Source organism: Microcaecilia unicolor, chromosome 9 (assembly GCF_901765095.1).
Source record: "Microcaecilia unicolor chromosome 9, aMicUni1.1, whole genome shotgun sequence".
Lineage (NCBI taxonomy): Eukaryota > Metazoa > Chordata > Amphibia > Gymnophiona > Siphonopidae > Microcaecilia > Microcaecilia unicolor.
The window spans coordinates 21,420,945-21,436,372 of NC_044039.1; the positions used below are offsets into that span (position 1 = coordinate 21,420,945).

The 15,428-nt window shown below is 40.6% G+C and overlaps 1 protein-coding gene across 2 annotated transcripts in view; it reads left to right on the top strand.

Annotated features, from left to right (window-relative positions):
• The window catches only part of PLEKHG7 (pleckstrin homology and RhoGEF domain containing G7), a 69,404-nt gene extending 58,407 nt beyond the window's left edge, over positions 1-10,997 (top strand). Inside the window, exons 12-17 of one of the 2 annotated variants that reach the window (XM_030215329.1) lie at positions 168-283; positions 2,549-2,642; positions 3,724-3,803; positions 6,466-6,619; positions 8,730-8,827; positions 10,861-10,997. In XM_030215329.1, coding sequence (XP_030071189.1) covers positions 168-283; positions 2,549-2,642; positions 3,724-3,803; positions 6,466-6,619; positions 8,730-8,827; positions 10,861-10,968 — 650 coding nt within the window. In that variant the 3' untranslated portion in view covers positions 10,969-10,997. Of the gene's footprint in view, positions 1-167; positions 284-2,548; positions 2,643-3,723; positions 3,804-6,465; positions 6,620-8,729; positions 8,828-10,860 lie in introns of those variants that run through there. The other variant, XM_030215330.1, reaches the window with a different exon arrangement.
• Positions 10,998-15,428: the final 4,431 nt, after the last annotated feature.

Sequence of the window (15,428 nt, forward strand, 5' to 3'; positions counted from 1 at the left end):
GTGTAGACATATAGAGATCCACTGTATGAGTTCTTATCAAACGACCCAAAGGCTGCACCAGCTATACCTCCTTGTAGGAGACTGTAGCCTCGAAGATATTATGACTGAAAATCATGTCTAAAAAAATGTAATAAAGATCTGATATATTGTTATTTTATGTGTTTCAGGCGAACTTGAAGGAAAAGTGAAATGGCTCGACAACTCTCAAAAATTTAAACAGCTTCAAGAGATTATTGTGTGGCCCTCACTTTGGAAGCGGGATAAAAGATTTTTCATTCCAGAGGTAGAGAAATACAAGCTTTGATCTCTTTTTTTCCTCTCAGAACTTCTGCATTTTGAGTACAGAAGATGATAGAGACTGACACGGAAACAAAGTCTGTCCCCATCCCATCCCTCATTCCCCACAATCTTTGACCCATCCCCACAAACTCAAACTCCACTGTAATAGTTCCATCATTTTCGATAAAAGACAATCGCTCACTTTTTGTATGAATGAGATTTTGTACTGTTGTGGGATAGAGATAGTGAAACTTTGTCCCCATGTCATTCTCTAGTTGACATATTGAAAAATAGTTCACTCAAGTAATTCCCATAACACTTTACCCACATGTCTGAAAGGAAGATCATAATTCAGGGTTTCCTAACCCCGTGAGGAGATCCCACAACCATTTGGGGGGGGGGGGGGGGGTTCAGATATCCACAACGAATATGTATGAGAAATCTGCATGCATTGAAAACCCAGTGTGTGCCGATTTAGCTCATGCATATATCTTATAGATATAACTAGTAAATAAGGCCCGTTTCTGAGACAAATGAAACAGGCGCTAGCAAGGTTTTCCTGGGAGTGTGTTTGCTTGAGTGTGTGTGAGAGAGTGTGTAAGTGAGAGAGTGAATGTGCAAGTGTGTGTGTGAGGCAGAGAGTGTGTGCGAGTGTGTATGAAACACAGTGACTGTGAGAGAGAGGGTTGCACACAGATACACTGTGTGTGAGAGAGTGTGAGAGAGTGTGCGAGAGTATGGTTGCAATACACAGACTCTCTGCGAGTCCAAGAGAGTGTATTTGAGCGACTGTGTGAGACCGACTGTGTGACACAGAGTGAATGTGATTCAGTGTGAGACATAGTGTAAGAGACTGTGTGAGAGAAAGAAACTGACTGTGAGAGTGTGTGTGACAGAGAGAGTGCACCTCCAGTGTTCTTTTGAAGCCTCCGAAAGTTCCAACTCTTGTGTAGTGGTGTAGATCGATGTCTGCCCCGCCCTTGCGTCAAACGTGATGACGTCGAGGGCGTAGCGATGCGATTGGTTGAGTGCCATTGCTCCGCCCTCTACATCATCACGTTTGCCACGAGGGTGGGGCAAACACTCATGGGCGAATTTTGATCTACACCACCATGGATTTAGAACGTTGGGACTTGTGGAGGCTTCATTAGAACGTTGGAGGTGCGTTTTATATAGAGAGGTATAGATTGTGAGCCCTCCAGCGAAGGGAAAATGGTAAAACTATAGGACATAAATTGAGGTTATGGGGGTGGTAGATTTAGGAGTAATGTCAGGGAATTCTTTTCATAGAGAGGGTGGTTGATGCCTGGAATACCCTCCCGAGGGAGATACTGTGGGGAAAAAAATGGTGACAGAATTCATAAAGGCATGGCATGAACACAGATGTCAAATTAGAAAATGAATGGTATTAAAAAAAAAAAAAAAAGGCCTGGGGATCATTGTGGCAGGTAGTGATCCCCAGGTCATGGCAGCTGAAGAGGAACCACATCAGTTGAAGAAAAATGACCAGCCGTAGATCCTGAGGCTTTAGCTGCAGCCAAAGAGGTGTGGATCCCAGACCTCACCAGGTGAAGACAAGGCATAGCCATCTAGGGCTGGAGTTTGTACTATTGCACCCTACTGCTCTATTTCCATTGCAAGATCGGCAGCACGAAACGCTAGCCCACAAATTTTCAACATGCTTGCAGTGACAGAAGAGATGAGGCAAAGCAGTGAAGAGCAAGCAGAACAGTGACACAGGCTCCCGCTAATCAGATAACCTGAAGGAGAAAAAGGCAAACGCTAGGAAGGACAAAGGATAGGGGAGGAACGCTGGATAAGGAAGAGGCAGCGGATCCTGTGGGGGAAGGGGAGATGTAGGGAGCAATTGATGGGTAAGGAAGAAAGCAGGAGAAAGAACATATGTTGAGCATCATGAGGCAGTGTGTAGGAGATGAGATGAATGGTGGGGAAAAGGGAAGAGGCATAGGAATGGGTGATGGGCAAGGGGACAAGTGGATGGGACGAGTTTGGAGGGCAGAAACTAGAGAACGGAGAGAAGAATAAAAGAGGGCAGATGCTAGAGAAGGGGACAGAAAGGAAAGGCAGGAGGCTGGATGCTGAGAAAGGGTGAGCAGTAGACAGGATGGGGGATACTGGGGAAGAGATAACTGCGGAAGTAGTGACAGCAAAGAGTAGGGAAAGGGGATGGGACTTGATATACCACCTTTCTGTGGTTACAAAGTGCTTCTGTGATTTAAAAAAAACGTGTTTTCTTTTATCTTGCAAGTATTTGAAACACCTTCTAAAGGAAAACATTGCAGAAAATGTCCTGTCATCCACAAACAGACACCTGCTGCATGAGGGAAGATTAACCCTTGCAGGTCAGTGTTTTGTTCACCACCATTATCTCACGTAGGGGGATTAATGTCTTACATAAGTACATAAGCATTGCCATACTAGGTCATTAAGCCCAATATCACAAGCACCCGGCAAGATCCCAAAAGAGTAAAACAGATTTTATGCTGCTTATCCCAAGAATAAGCAGTGGATTTTCTCAGCTTCATCTTAATGGCTTATGGACTTTTCTTTTAGGAACTTGCCAAACCTTTTTTAAACCCTGCTAACTGCTTTAACCACATTCTCTGGCAACAAATTCCAGAGTTTAATTACATGTTGAGTGAAAAAATATTTTCTGATGTTCTTAAATGTACTACTTAGTAGCTTCATTTCATACCCCCGAGTCCTTATATATTTAGAAAGAGAAAACATATGAGTCATGTCTATTTCACTCCACTCAGTATGTTATAGACCTCATCATCTGTCCTCAGCAGTGGCATACCAAGGGGGGGGGGGGGTCCGTCCCGGGTGCACGGTGCTGGGGGGGTGCCACACACCGGTCAGCTTCCTTCGTTTCCATGCTCCCTGTGCCCCGGAACAGGAAGTAACCTGTTCCGGGGCAGGAGCAGCATGGAAGCGAAGGAAGCTGACCGGCGCCGCACCCCCCCCCCCCCAGCGGCGTGCACCCAGGGGGGGGGGTCTTTCGCCAGGGTGGGGGTGTCCCTTCGCCGGGGGGGTCACGCTGCACTGGGGGGGGGGGGGGCGGGGCACATCGGCGATCCACCCCGGGTGTCAGTCCCCCTAGGAACGCCACTGGTCCTCAGCTGTCTCGTCTCCAAGCTGAAGAGTTCTACCATCTTTAGCCTTTCAGTAAGCTATGAGAATAGGGACTTCATTCTTAGGTGTTCCCAACCCTATCTCCCAGGAGAACCCCAGCCAGACAGGTTTCCAGGTTATCAACAATGAATATGGATGAGAAATTTGCATGCACCAGCAGTAGTGTATACAATCTCTTATGTACAGTATATTCACTGAAAGTGTCTTGAAAACCCAACCGCCTAGGGAATGCCCCAGGAAAAGTTTGGGAATTGTTACTTACTGATTTTTCCATTTCTCCCCCATCAGAAAGCACAAGACTCCTTGATGTTTATCTGTTTCTGTTTGATGACTTCCTATTAATCACAAAAATTAAGCACAATAAAAAGGTAATTATCTGCAGCCAACATTTTAGTATACGTGTGTTGTGCATATTTTAAATTTAATTGTGTGTTTCAAAATAATTATGAAAATGCAAGTTGTTTTATTGGGAAGATGACCTCCTGCAGGGGTTATAAATGTGCATCAGATGAACAAATCTGAAAACGGGTTTCATAGACCTTGAGGAAAAAAAGCATGCTTGTTCTGTCAAAGGGAACAGAGCTCTGGAGCTGTTCTTACCATCCTTTTCCCAGGAATCAGGCATCTGTTTCCCTCCCTCTCTCAGGTGGTTCTAACGTCCGCTGTTCGGGGTCAACGCCTGAAAGGGTGGTGTTCGGCCGATGACAGTTTTCTGGACCCTATCCATTTTTAATTTTTCCCATGTCTAGTGTTTAGCAACGTTAAACGACTGGTTTCCTATTTAATCCACCACCCCACCAATGATTTTATACACTTTAACCATAGGCCCTCAGTTATCTTTTCTCCCTATTGGAAATCTGGATATCTAAATAGCAGATGACATTCAGTGTGGACAAGTGCAATATGAAATCAAGGAGGAGCAGAGGATGACACTAATGACAACAAAGCAGGAAGCTGAATTTTAATAATTCTTTCCTGAAAGCACCAGAATAATGGACCTAACAGTCCGTGTTTCAGCAGATGCAGCTGCCTGCCTCAGGGGTCACAACCAAAACTACATTAAAAAAAAAAAAAAAAAAAAGAGATAAAACTCAAATATAGCAGTCCTAGTATTATTATTATTAGAATTTGTATAGTGCTACCAGACGCACGCAGCGCTGAACACCTGATACAAAGAGACAGTCTCTGCTCAAAAGAGCTTACAATCTAAATAATACAGACAGACAAGACAGTTACGGGTGAGGGAAGTACATGGTGAGAAGGAAGGAAGGGACAAGGGGAGGGCAACTGAGTAGCGGCTAGGAGCTAAAAAGCAGCAGTGAAAAGGTGGGTTTTCAGCATAGATTTGAAAACAGGTAGAGATGGAGCTAGACGTATAGGTCCAGGAAGTCTATTCCAGGCATAAGGTGCCACGAGAGAAAAGGAGCAAAGCCTGGAGTTAGCAGTGGAGGAGAAGGGGGACGACAAGAGAGATTTGTCCGGTGAGCGGAGTTCACGGGGAGGAATGTAGGGAGAAATGAGAGTGGAGAGGTAATTGGGGGGGGGGGGGGCTGCAGCGTGGATGAAAGATAATTGGGTTGGCCCAAATAAAGTGCCTTGTAAGTAAGCAGGATTTTAGAATGGATCCTGCTACTGATATGTAACTGGTGTTAAGCTGAAAGCAAAAGGGTAACCTGATCTCAGAATTATTTTTGAACCCCTCGACTTGTCAATTGAAGGTTACAATCATGATCTCTCAAGTTGTAGTAACAATACACTTTATTCAAAGAGACCTTTACTACTACAAATCATTTCTATAGTGCTACCAGTTGTACCCCATTCTCTGCCTAGTGGAAATATTTTTTACTGAATGAAGCCTAATGTGAAAAAAGTAGATGGCTTCTGTTGAAGAGTGCTATGGATGTTTCATAAAGTGTCCCAAACATTCATTGTTCATCTAACTTTCATCCTGAATACAACGGAGAAAAAAAGTGTTTTTTAAAACTTTTTAAGGGGACCATCAGGTATGATAGCCGCTCACACCATAGGGAACGATTGGTTCCTTTCTCAGTTTGACCAAAGAAAATGGTTGTGGTGCAGAATCTTCATTAGATCACCCTTCAAAGTCTTTTTTTAGAAACTATATATCTCATACTGCTTTTCGTGATCTAATGAAGATTCTGCACCACAACCATTTTCTTTGGTCAAACTGAGAAAGGAACCGATTGTTCCCTATGGTGTGAGCGGCTATCATACCTGATGGTCCCCTTAAAAAGTTTTTTTTAAAAACACCATTTTCTCCGTTGTATTCAGGATGAAAGTTAGATGAATAATGAATGTTTGGGACACAATGAGGCATATTTTCAAAGCACTTTGGGAGGCTAAGTTCCATAGGTTTCTATGGAACTTTGGGAGGCTAAGTGCTTTGAAAATAAGCCTCTTTATGAAACATTTGCTGAATTCAGTCCCCACACACACACACACACACACACACACACATATATATATATATATATATATATATATATATATATATATATATACACACACACAAGTTGGTCTACTCATTAGAATTATTAGGGATGAGCATTTTTGGATTATTTAGACTTTTAATAGTGTGCTTTTCTATTTAGTGCACACTAAATAATGAATGCAGCAACAGCATGCAGTATAATCAAGGAAAGTAATGTTCATGAGTGGTATTAGCACATGCTAACTTATTAAAGATGCTATTAACTGATTTACTAGATAACACTATCCAGAGTCTTAGTAAGAGTGCAATACCTTAGATGTTGTAGGTCATGAGCTTTTGAGAGCTTAGCTATTGGTCCTTTAAAACTGTATCACAACCTCTTAATAGGACTTCAGTTTTCTCCTGGATCAATGATACTAGAACTTCATTAAGGCAAAACTAAAATCCAGGTATAAGAATGCTTAATGATACAGTTGTAGAGCTGCAACAGAAGATCAGCCCGTATACGGCTGCAAACAGTTTGTAGACCAGGGCTTGTGCCAGTTGTGTTAAGTCCTTTGCTTTCTCCACTTTTACAGAAATTGGGGGGCTCAGAAACAGGGCTTATGTTCCCCTTACTTTCTCCTGCACTGCAATCTTTGATAAAAGAAGGCGGCTTTTGCAAAGTTATAGACCAGCCCATTCCTCTTGATCGACTGATGCTCAAAAATATTGATCCACTTCATGTGACAGGTACAGTTGTAAAGGCACACTTCATTCTCAAAGTCCTCAACTTTACAGGCTTGCTTTAGTTCAGTGTGGCAATGACTTAAAAAACCTTTAAGGCTAATAGATAATTCTTTCCAGCGATCTTTTACTTTTCTCGCATTTATCGAACTGTCTCCTTTCCGAGAAACACTGGTATGCTCTCAGACACCTTGTAAAGTTCTTACCTGTTTTAACTAACGATTCTGTACCATAGTATACAACCTATCATTCTTTTAACTAACTTCACCAGTACAAAATCCAATAGTGGCTATATACTAATACTTAGCACAATCTTTTTCTTAACCCCTTATGCCTTCTTTCCCTGATTCCCCCCCCCCCCTTAACAGAACACACAACATTTTTGTTCCTGTCGTCCTACACATAGTGCTTTTTGAAAAACAACATACACAGTAAAACCAACCTTAATTTCAAATGAGAAAGATGATTTTAGTTTCATGCAACTGTAATTAATTAATGTTCGAGATGTACAATTGATACATAGTTTTGAAGTTTCAATGTATTAGATATGCAATTGTAAATTCTCCCGAAGGACTTATTGTTTGTAATCCACTTAGAATCTCTTTTGAACTTAGCGGAATATAAGAATCATATAGCATAGCACAGCGTGACAAGCAAAAACAAAGCATGATAGATAGGAAGATAACATAGGAATAAGAATTAAAAAAAAAGAAGCATCAGTGACCAGCAATGAATTTTGAGATATATGGGTCGAGTTGCTGTTTTAGAGGTCTTATAATTGTTACAACAATAATCTCTTTGGTCCTTGCTCTTACTTAATGTTAATACAATATACGTAATGAGAGCAAGTATAAATCTCCGAAATGGCAACTGTTAATGCTAGTAGAGGAAAAGACTTCAGAATCTCGGTTTCAGCTGTTACCATATAATTCAATATTTAACTAGCTGACCGCTCTGCTCTGCGTGTTAAACTTTTCATACACGCTAGCGAGAATCCTCATCAGTCATAAAAACCTCTACTTCAACACTTTCTTTTGTTATATGACTATTATTCAAATAGTACTTAGCTGTAGTGTGTGCAAGGGCAAAATATACTAGTCCAAGCCCAACGGCAAGCTTCCGCTTCGCTCGTGGCTTCTTAAGGAGCTGGACGGCATAACCCTTCTTCGCACCTTCACAACCCCTCAGCTGAGGGGTTGTGAAGGTGCGAAGAAGGGTTATGCCGTCCAGCTCCTTAAGAAGCCACGAGCGAAGCGGAAGCTTGCCGTTGGGCTTGGACTAGTATATTTTGCCCTTGCACACACTACAGCTAAGTACTATTTGAATAATAGTCATATAACAAAAGAAAGTGTTGAAGTAGAGGTTTTTATGACTGATGAGGATTCTCGCTAGCGTGTATGAAAAGTTTAACACGCAGAGCAGAGCGGTCAGCTAGTTAAATATTGAATTATATGGTAACAGCTGAAACCGAGATTCTGAAGTCTTTTCCTCTACTAGCATTAACAGTTGCCATTTCGGAGATTTATACTTGCTCTCATTACGTATATTGTTTTAGAGGTCTGCAATTTGACACACACTCCTGACACTGTTTATGTATAAAATATAATTTATGATTTCAATGTATTTTAACAGATATACAGTCATTATTTTAAAGCATGGCATTCTGCATGTTATTTTGTCTTACGTTTTTATGAATAATTTTAATTGTTGATTTTAACTTTATATACAACTGGTTAACAGTGAATGTTAAACCTCTGACAAAGCCTTATTGGCAAACCATGGCCACATCGGGTGTTTGAGAATAAAGAATTATATCTGCACAGCAGTTGGTCTGCTTTCTCCTGTTTGTTAAGAAATTGTGCATAATATGGTATATGTTAGCAATTTTTGAAAACAGTATTTTTTTTTCTTATAGACAAATACACAAATAAAAACCACCATCATCACTTTGATGCCTTGGTTTCTTTCAGAAATACTTAGTTTCATATTCTTTATTGTATTGTCATTGTGGAATATTATTTCCAGTCATAAAATATTATGGTTAAAAAAATCTGTTCTGTGCTGAGAATTGAAAACATCAAGTGGTTTTATGTACAAGAAAATCTTCTCTTTACAGTATACGGCCTACAACATGCTTTCTTAATACAGCACGAAAACAGATATCAACAGTGTATAGCCGTTTTTCTACTAGCAGCACACACAGAGGCTATGAAGGTTAGTATGTACTGGTGCTTATCCCCTCTGCTTTCATTCCAAGAAGGTCCTGTAAGCCAGCTTATTTCTTTAAAACTATTTAGGTTTTTACCAACATATGGTTGGTAGAAAAATGCTAAACCCCGCCCCCCTACTTTGACCGTACTTTAATAAAATAAAATTTTACAGATAGACCCCGTTTTGAAACGCATGCAATAAAACGGATTCTGTTTTTATTATATAACATGACTGATGTTTCACTGCCTATTGGTCATATGACTAACAGAAAGTTGTGTAATGCTTACTCAATCCTGCTTCAAAACTTTGGCAGGATGGTGAAGCACAAATGCCATGGGCAGAAGTGGAGGGAAACATGGCTTCTTTCCGATAGTGGATGGGAAAACAAAATCAAGGCAATCTTGTATGATTTTGGATATAGGGTAGGGGGATGTGCACAGGAAAAAAAAAAAATGTTTTTTCAAACTTTTTCCTGATTTTCAGGCATTTGTTTTTCCAATATTTTAATGCATATTAGAACTTTTTAAAATTTATAATCAATTATATGCACATTACTATGTAGGATAAGATGCCTTAAATCAATTTTGCATGCACTAGATTTAAAGGCACACTAATTAACAGAATACATAGTAACAGTGTGATAAGAGACCACAGCAATAAGGCAGAAAAACAGCTGATAAGGTTCCAAAATCATTTGCTATTAAGACTATGATACTTTGGTAATGAGTGTTTCTCATTTGTATGTCCTTTGGAAAAATCTCATGCAAAGCTGGATACCAGAAATATGTTTGAAACTAGTTACAAGTGTGGTAGACTATATGTTTTTGAAGTTTTATTGTAAAGCTCATTGGTATTTTATTTTTGATATATTTGTACCCCGCGCTTTCCCACTCATGGCAGGCTCAATGCGGCTTACAGGTACTTATTTGTACCTGGGGCAATAGAGGGTTAAGTGACTTGCCCAGAGTCACAAGGAACTGCCTGCGCCTGAAGTGGGAATCGAACTCAGTTTCCCAGGACCAAAGTCCACCACACTAACCACTAGGCCAGTCCTCTTCCTGACTGAAGTAACATTGTTAAATAAATCCATATTTTTTTTCTTTATGCACAAGTCCTAGTACCATCAACCACTGAACTCATTAACCTGCCGCCCAGGAATTCCCAACGGTCGGCCCGCTCATACCTTAATCTTCACTACCCGACACCTCGTAGCCTCAAATATAAGCCCACCTATGGTTCCTCTTTCCCATTTCTCAGCACTCAATTGTGGAATGGCCTGCCTTGAGAGGTCAAACTCATTCCAGATCACCCAACCTTTAAGAAGCAACTCAAGACCTTCCTTTTCGGCAGAGCATATGCTGTGAGCCCTTCTGGTGCCACGCCCTCCTAGCTCACGGCTCTCTTTGTGATCATTTTCAACTCCCCCTCATCCTTTTCCTCCACTGTTCTTTCTTTCTTCCTCTGGTGACCTTATATATTGTAGTTGTTTGCTTATTAACTATTGTACGCCACATTGAGCCTGCCCTTGGGCGGGAATACTGTGGGATATAAATGTCAAAATAAAAAAATAAAACTGTTTGCTAATGAAAGTCATTTTGGCCATAAATTACTACTGTAACTAGTATATATGGTCTAGATCTGCAAAATATATGTTTTGCTTACCTTATTTCTTTGCTGACCAGATTAATGTTAGAAAACACATTACCATCATTACAACAGAACTGCCAAGTTAACCATTCCCAGGAGGGAAATTGAAGGCCAGTCCTGGATTTCTAACAATCCTATCCTAATGTTATATGGGCCTATCCTAATGTTATATGGGACCCGCATTGCTGATTTCAATGGGTGGAATTAGGGACCACAAATACCACTGCTCTGGGATGTAAATTTTAAAACAGGGCTGGCTACAGTGTCTCCCTCCTGGAACTGGGTAATTTGGCTCATCTGTTACAAAGATGATTAACAAAAACTGAAAAAAGTGGGGGAGGCAGTTTTATTTTGTATGTTTTAACTAATTTTTATGTTTTATTTTTCAGAAAATATGGATGTCTCAGATTGAAACTGCAATTTCAAGTTACACAGAAACATATGAAAACAAGAGATCTTCCATCTTCTGTTTATCCACAGAATCTGCTGAAATTTAAGTTACTGAAGCAGCACTCCTAGGGATATTTAAAAAAATAGCCTTATCCATCAGAACGGGGGGGGGGGGGGGGGGGGGGGGGGGGATTCCCAAGAAATCATTGTTTATAACTTTTGAAAGTTCTGCCTAGTTAGCTGTTGTCCCCATTATAAACCTATGTAAATCAGACCACCACGGCATTGGTCCTCAACACCACACCCAGGTGAGCGCCTAGAACGTATAGGCAGGGGTGTGCTGGTAAATTTTTAACAAGCTCTTTCTCCAGACGTAGCCAGCTCTGCAGTTGGAAGGGCCAGGGGTGGCCGGGGTGGGGTGGGGGGGGGGGGGGGGGAGAGAGCAACACTTGCCTCTCTCCTCCCTCCCTTCATGTGGGCACGCTAGGCATACCTTTGCTGGCAGCCAATAAATGGACTGCCACCACTCCCAACGTCTTGCTCTGAGCAGCATGCTGGAACTTCTCTCACATGCTCGAGAAGTCCCAGCCTGCTGCCCAGAGCTGGAAACAAGGAGCGGGGAGCAGCAGTAGTCTATTTACTTGGCTGACAGGGCTCAGCATCCCCACCAGCAAAGTAAAAGAGAATTCAGCAGGGGGCCCAAGCCCACATTTTGGGAGCCAGTTGTTAAAGTAGCCACGGAGGACCCTACTTTAACAACCGGCTCTTGCGAGCCTGTGAGAGCCTGCTCCAGCACACCACTGCGTATAGGTAAAGCCAGAGTACAATTTGGAAAAGCAAATAAAAACAGCGTAGTCATGGTCCACGTTACACACATTTCATACCAAAAAGTGTAAAAAATATATATATATGTACATTTAGAGCAAAAAACTATTACCCAGGAGTAATATTAAAGAAGGTGGCATGAAACAAATTAACATTTTGAATAATCCATCTTCAACAGCTGCTTTAAGCTCTCTAGCTTTTCATGTGCTTTTTCTAGTTATAAAGATTTAACTTATTTTTTCATTTCAAGTTTTTCTTTACAAGTTTTGTATGTGCTAAATTTCTCAGAATTTGGACGTATACAGCAACTAATAAATACAAAAGCAAAACATTTGACTTTAACTTATTTTATTTGGAGAAAGTGTGGAAATTATACTTACTTTATATCAAACTGATATGATAAATTAGCAGCAATTTTTTTTCACAGGTCATAAGTACACTGTTTTCTTCTGAGATATTTCTCTATTAGTAATCCACTCCTTTGACAAACAGAAAAAGGATGTTTAATTCTTAAGTGGTGAGGTTTGCCTCAGCAGCAACTGCAAAGATTACAGCTGGTGCAGAGTATTGCTGCAATGTTGATTTTTGGACATTGGAGATATGATAGTATGATGCCATTGTTGACCGAGTTGCATTGGCTACTGTTAGGGCCATAATCTATATAAATAATTCTCACCTCCAACGTTCTGAACCTCACTGTGTGGCAGGGAAACACTGAAGCCCTGTAGTCTTCTAGGCTGTCAGCACCACTCACTCTCACTCACAGACCCGCCCTCAGCCATGCCCCATCCACATATAATTCACAACCCCAACATTCTAAACGTAAATTTGTAGTTGCAAGATCCCATGAGTGTCTGCCCCGCCCTCGCGTCACAACGTGATGACGTGGAGGGTGGGGCTATGACACTCAGCCAATCGCCAGTTCCACCGCCCTCCGACGCCACCCCCCCCCCCCCGACGCACTGCGAGAAACAGCGGCCTACGCAGGGCCTCCACCCCCCCCCCCCGACGCACAGCGACAAACACCGAGCTATGCAGGGGGAGGAGTGCCGTCCGAACACCTGATCCGCCGGGACCCCGAAGCTGCCGCCCTCCAAAAAAAAAAAAACCCACCTGCACCATCCCCACACTGCCGTCCTGCGCCCTCCCGACGCTGCCACAGGTAAACCTTGCTAGCGCCCGTTTCATTGCTCAGAGAAACGGGCCTTTTTGCTAGTTAATGTTAATGTATCTGGTCTTTAAGTCTCTTAATGGTTTGGGCTCCGTTTATATGATTTGCTGCATCGCTGCACCAATTCCAGGTCTTTTAGGATTAAGAATAGTAATTTTCTTATATATCCAACTGTCAAATATCACTTCGAAATGTAATCATGAATGTTCTTATTCATATCAGGTTACCCATTATTGGAATTCATTGCCATTAGATCTGACAGGAAGCTTTCGCAGTTCAATCTGTAAAAATGTGAAAATTTTATTCCAAGAATATTTAGTTTTAAAATGTCAGACAATTTAGGTTTTTTAAAAAAATTTTGATTGTGTTTCTGCAAGTATGATTATTTGATTGTATACCGCTTTGGACCCACTGAGGAATTCAGTGGTATATCAAGTATGAGATTAGATTAAGAACTGCCTTAATGGGTCAGACCAAAGGTCCATCTAGTCAGCCAGCATCCTGTTTCCAACAGTGGCCAAGCCCAATTACCTGGCAGAATACCCAAACGTAGCAAGATTCCATGCTCCTTACAACCTTGGGAAAGCCACCGCTTACCCCTGGGAGTATTTTAACAGTTTATGGTCTCTTTTTAACCCATCTATGCTAACTGCTTTTACAACATCCTCTCCCAACAAGTTCCAGAGCTTATGTGTTGAGTGAAACAAAAATATTCTCTCTTGATGTACTTTGAAAGTACTATTTTGTAACTTCAAGGTACATCTCCCTAGTATTTGCACTTTTCCAAAAAGTAAACAAATGTATGGCTGGACACTAATCAAACATACACGATACAAAACAAACCAATTTTTTTTGCCTGCACACAGCCTTAATAATTGCTCCACATAACACAACAGAATTGAATGTGTAAAGAGTTGTACAATGGCCAGTCTAAAGTTGCTCCTTCTGTGCTCTGGTAGATGATTTAATGAGAACAAAGGTAGACCTCATTCAATGTTGTGTATCCATTTAAGTCTCAAACTGTTTTATTTACTGGGAATTCTGTGCTCATAAGATTTGCCAGACTAACAAGTACAGGAATCCAAAGTCATCCACTTATCTACGGTTCAGGTATACCACAAGCAAAAAGAGTGCAATTCTCCCTAAAAATTCCCTAGCAATGTATTTCAACCCTACTCTGACCAGACCCTTTCTATGGTGAGGCTATTCCATTTCCGTGCAATCTGACCTCCCCAAAACTGCAAATGGTGATTTTGAACAGGACAGAGGCCACTAACTTATTTCTCACAGGTTAAACTGCTCTTATATGGTAAAGATTGGTAGTCACCTCAGATCACGTTTGAACCACTGAAGAGATGAAAGGCTCCATAATCCTTGGGTAACCAATTGAGCCATCCAGTCTCTCTCATTTTCCTCTGCTAGAATTATGAACTAGCAATAAATTTGTTGAAAATATTTTTAATTTACTGCATTTCACACTGTGATGTGTCCTAGAAAGCTATTCATTTTTCTCTAAGAATTATACAATAAATTCATCCAAATGTAGCATTTGAAAGTTGGAAATTAAGCTATAGCAAGCAGCTCAAATTTCTAGTGACTAATACTATATTCCAAAGAAAGCCAACATGAATCTTCCTCCTGAACTAAACTGGGTTGCACTAAGACAATTTCTTTTGAATCTCTAGCTTTTTTTGTAAGTTTATTCAAATTACCACGATATTACACACTACACAGACCAATTTAGAAGGATTTTTTTTCTTTTTAATTTGTTATTCATTGTACAGATTAGAAAAGGGTAACATTTCAGTCTTCTATTGTTCTTCATACAGAATCAGGTAACCTGTGACCTTGTTTTGCTTTAACAATCAATACCTTCTGGATGGAGAGTTTAGACATAACAGTGCATATTGCACTAAAAACTCTTTCACCACATAAGGCACAACTACATGATCACAAGTAGTAAACACAACACTGAAAACAGGACTGGTAACAAATCAAATTTATGAACAAAAATATTCATGCAAAAAACATATCTACAGGTTCTGCAAACATATGATCCAGTTTAAAGATATGTATAGTGTCATGTTCATAAAACCGCACTGTACTAACTTCAGTTCATTCTATTTAGTGCATAACTTATTTCCTATTCTTTTATACAATTCAGTATTATGCATCAATCTAGTCAGTTTTATGCACAATATTCACATCTGCAATATTAAACTAATCTTCAAGATGCAGACAAGAGACGAGGATGCCTTTTTTTTTTTTTTTTAATGTGGCACGTCCATTGTTGAACACCATTAGTTTCATATACTTTATTTTTGAAAATGCTAATAGCACTATAAACTGAATTACAATAAAATGTTGCATATTAACCAGTTGTTGCACAACTGTAAGTTTGGGATGGACTACTGTCCCAAACTAAGCAGCTGTGAACAAATTTATAAGCTCAAAAGGTACAGCTTAATGTTAACACTAACTGCACATTTTTAAAAATGTCCACACAAAAAAAAAGGCCTATAGGAAAAATCATAAATGAACAGGGCCTCACATTTTTGTTTTTGTAGAGAT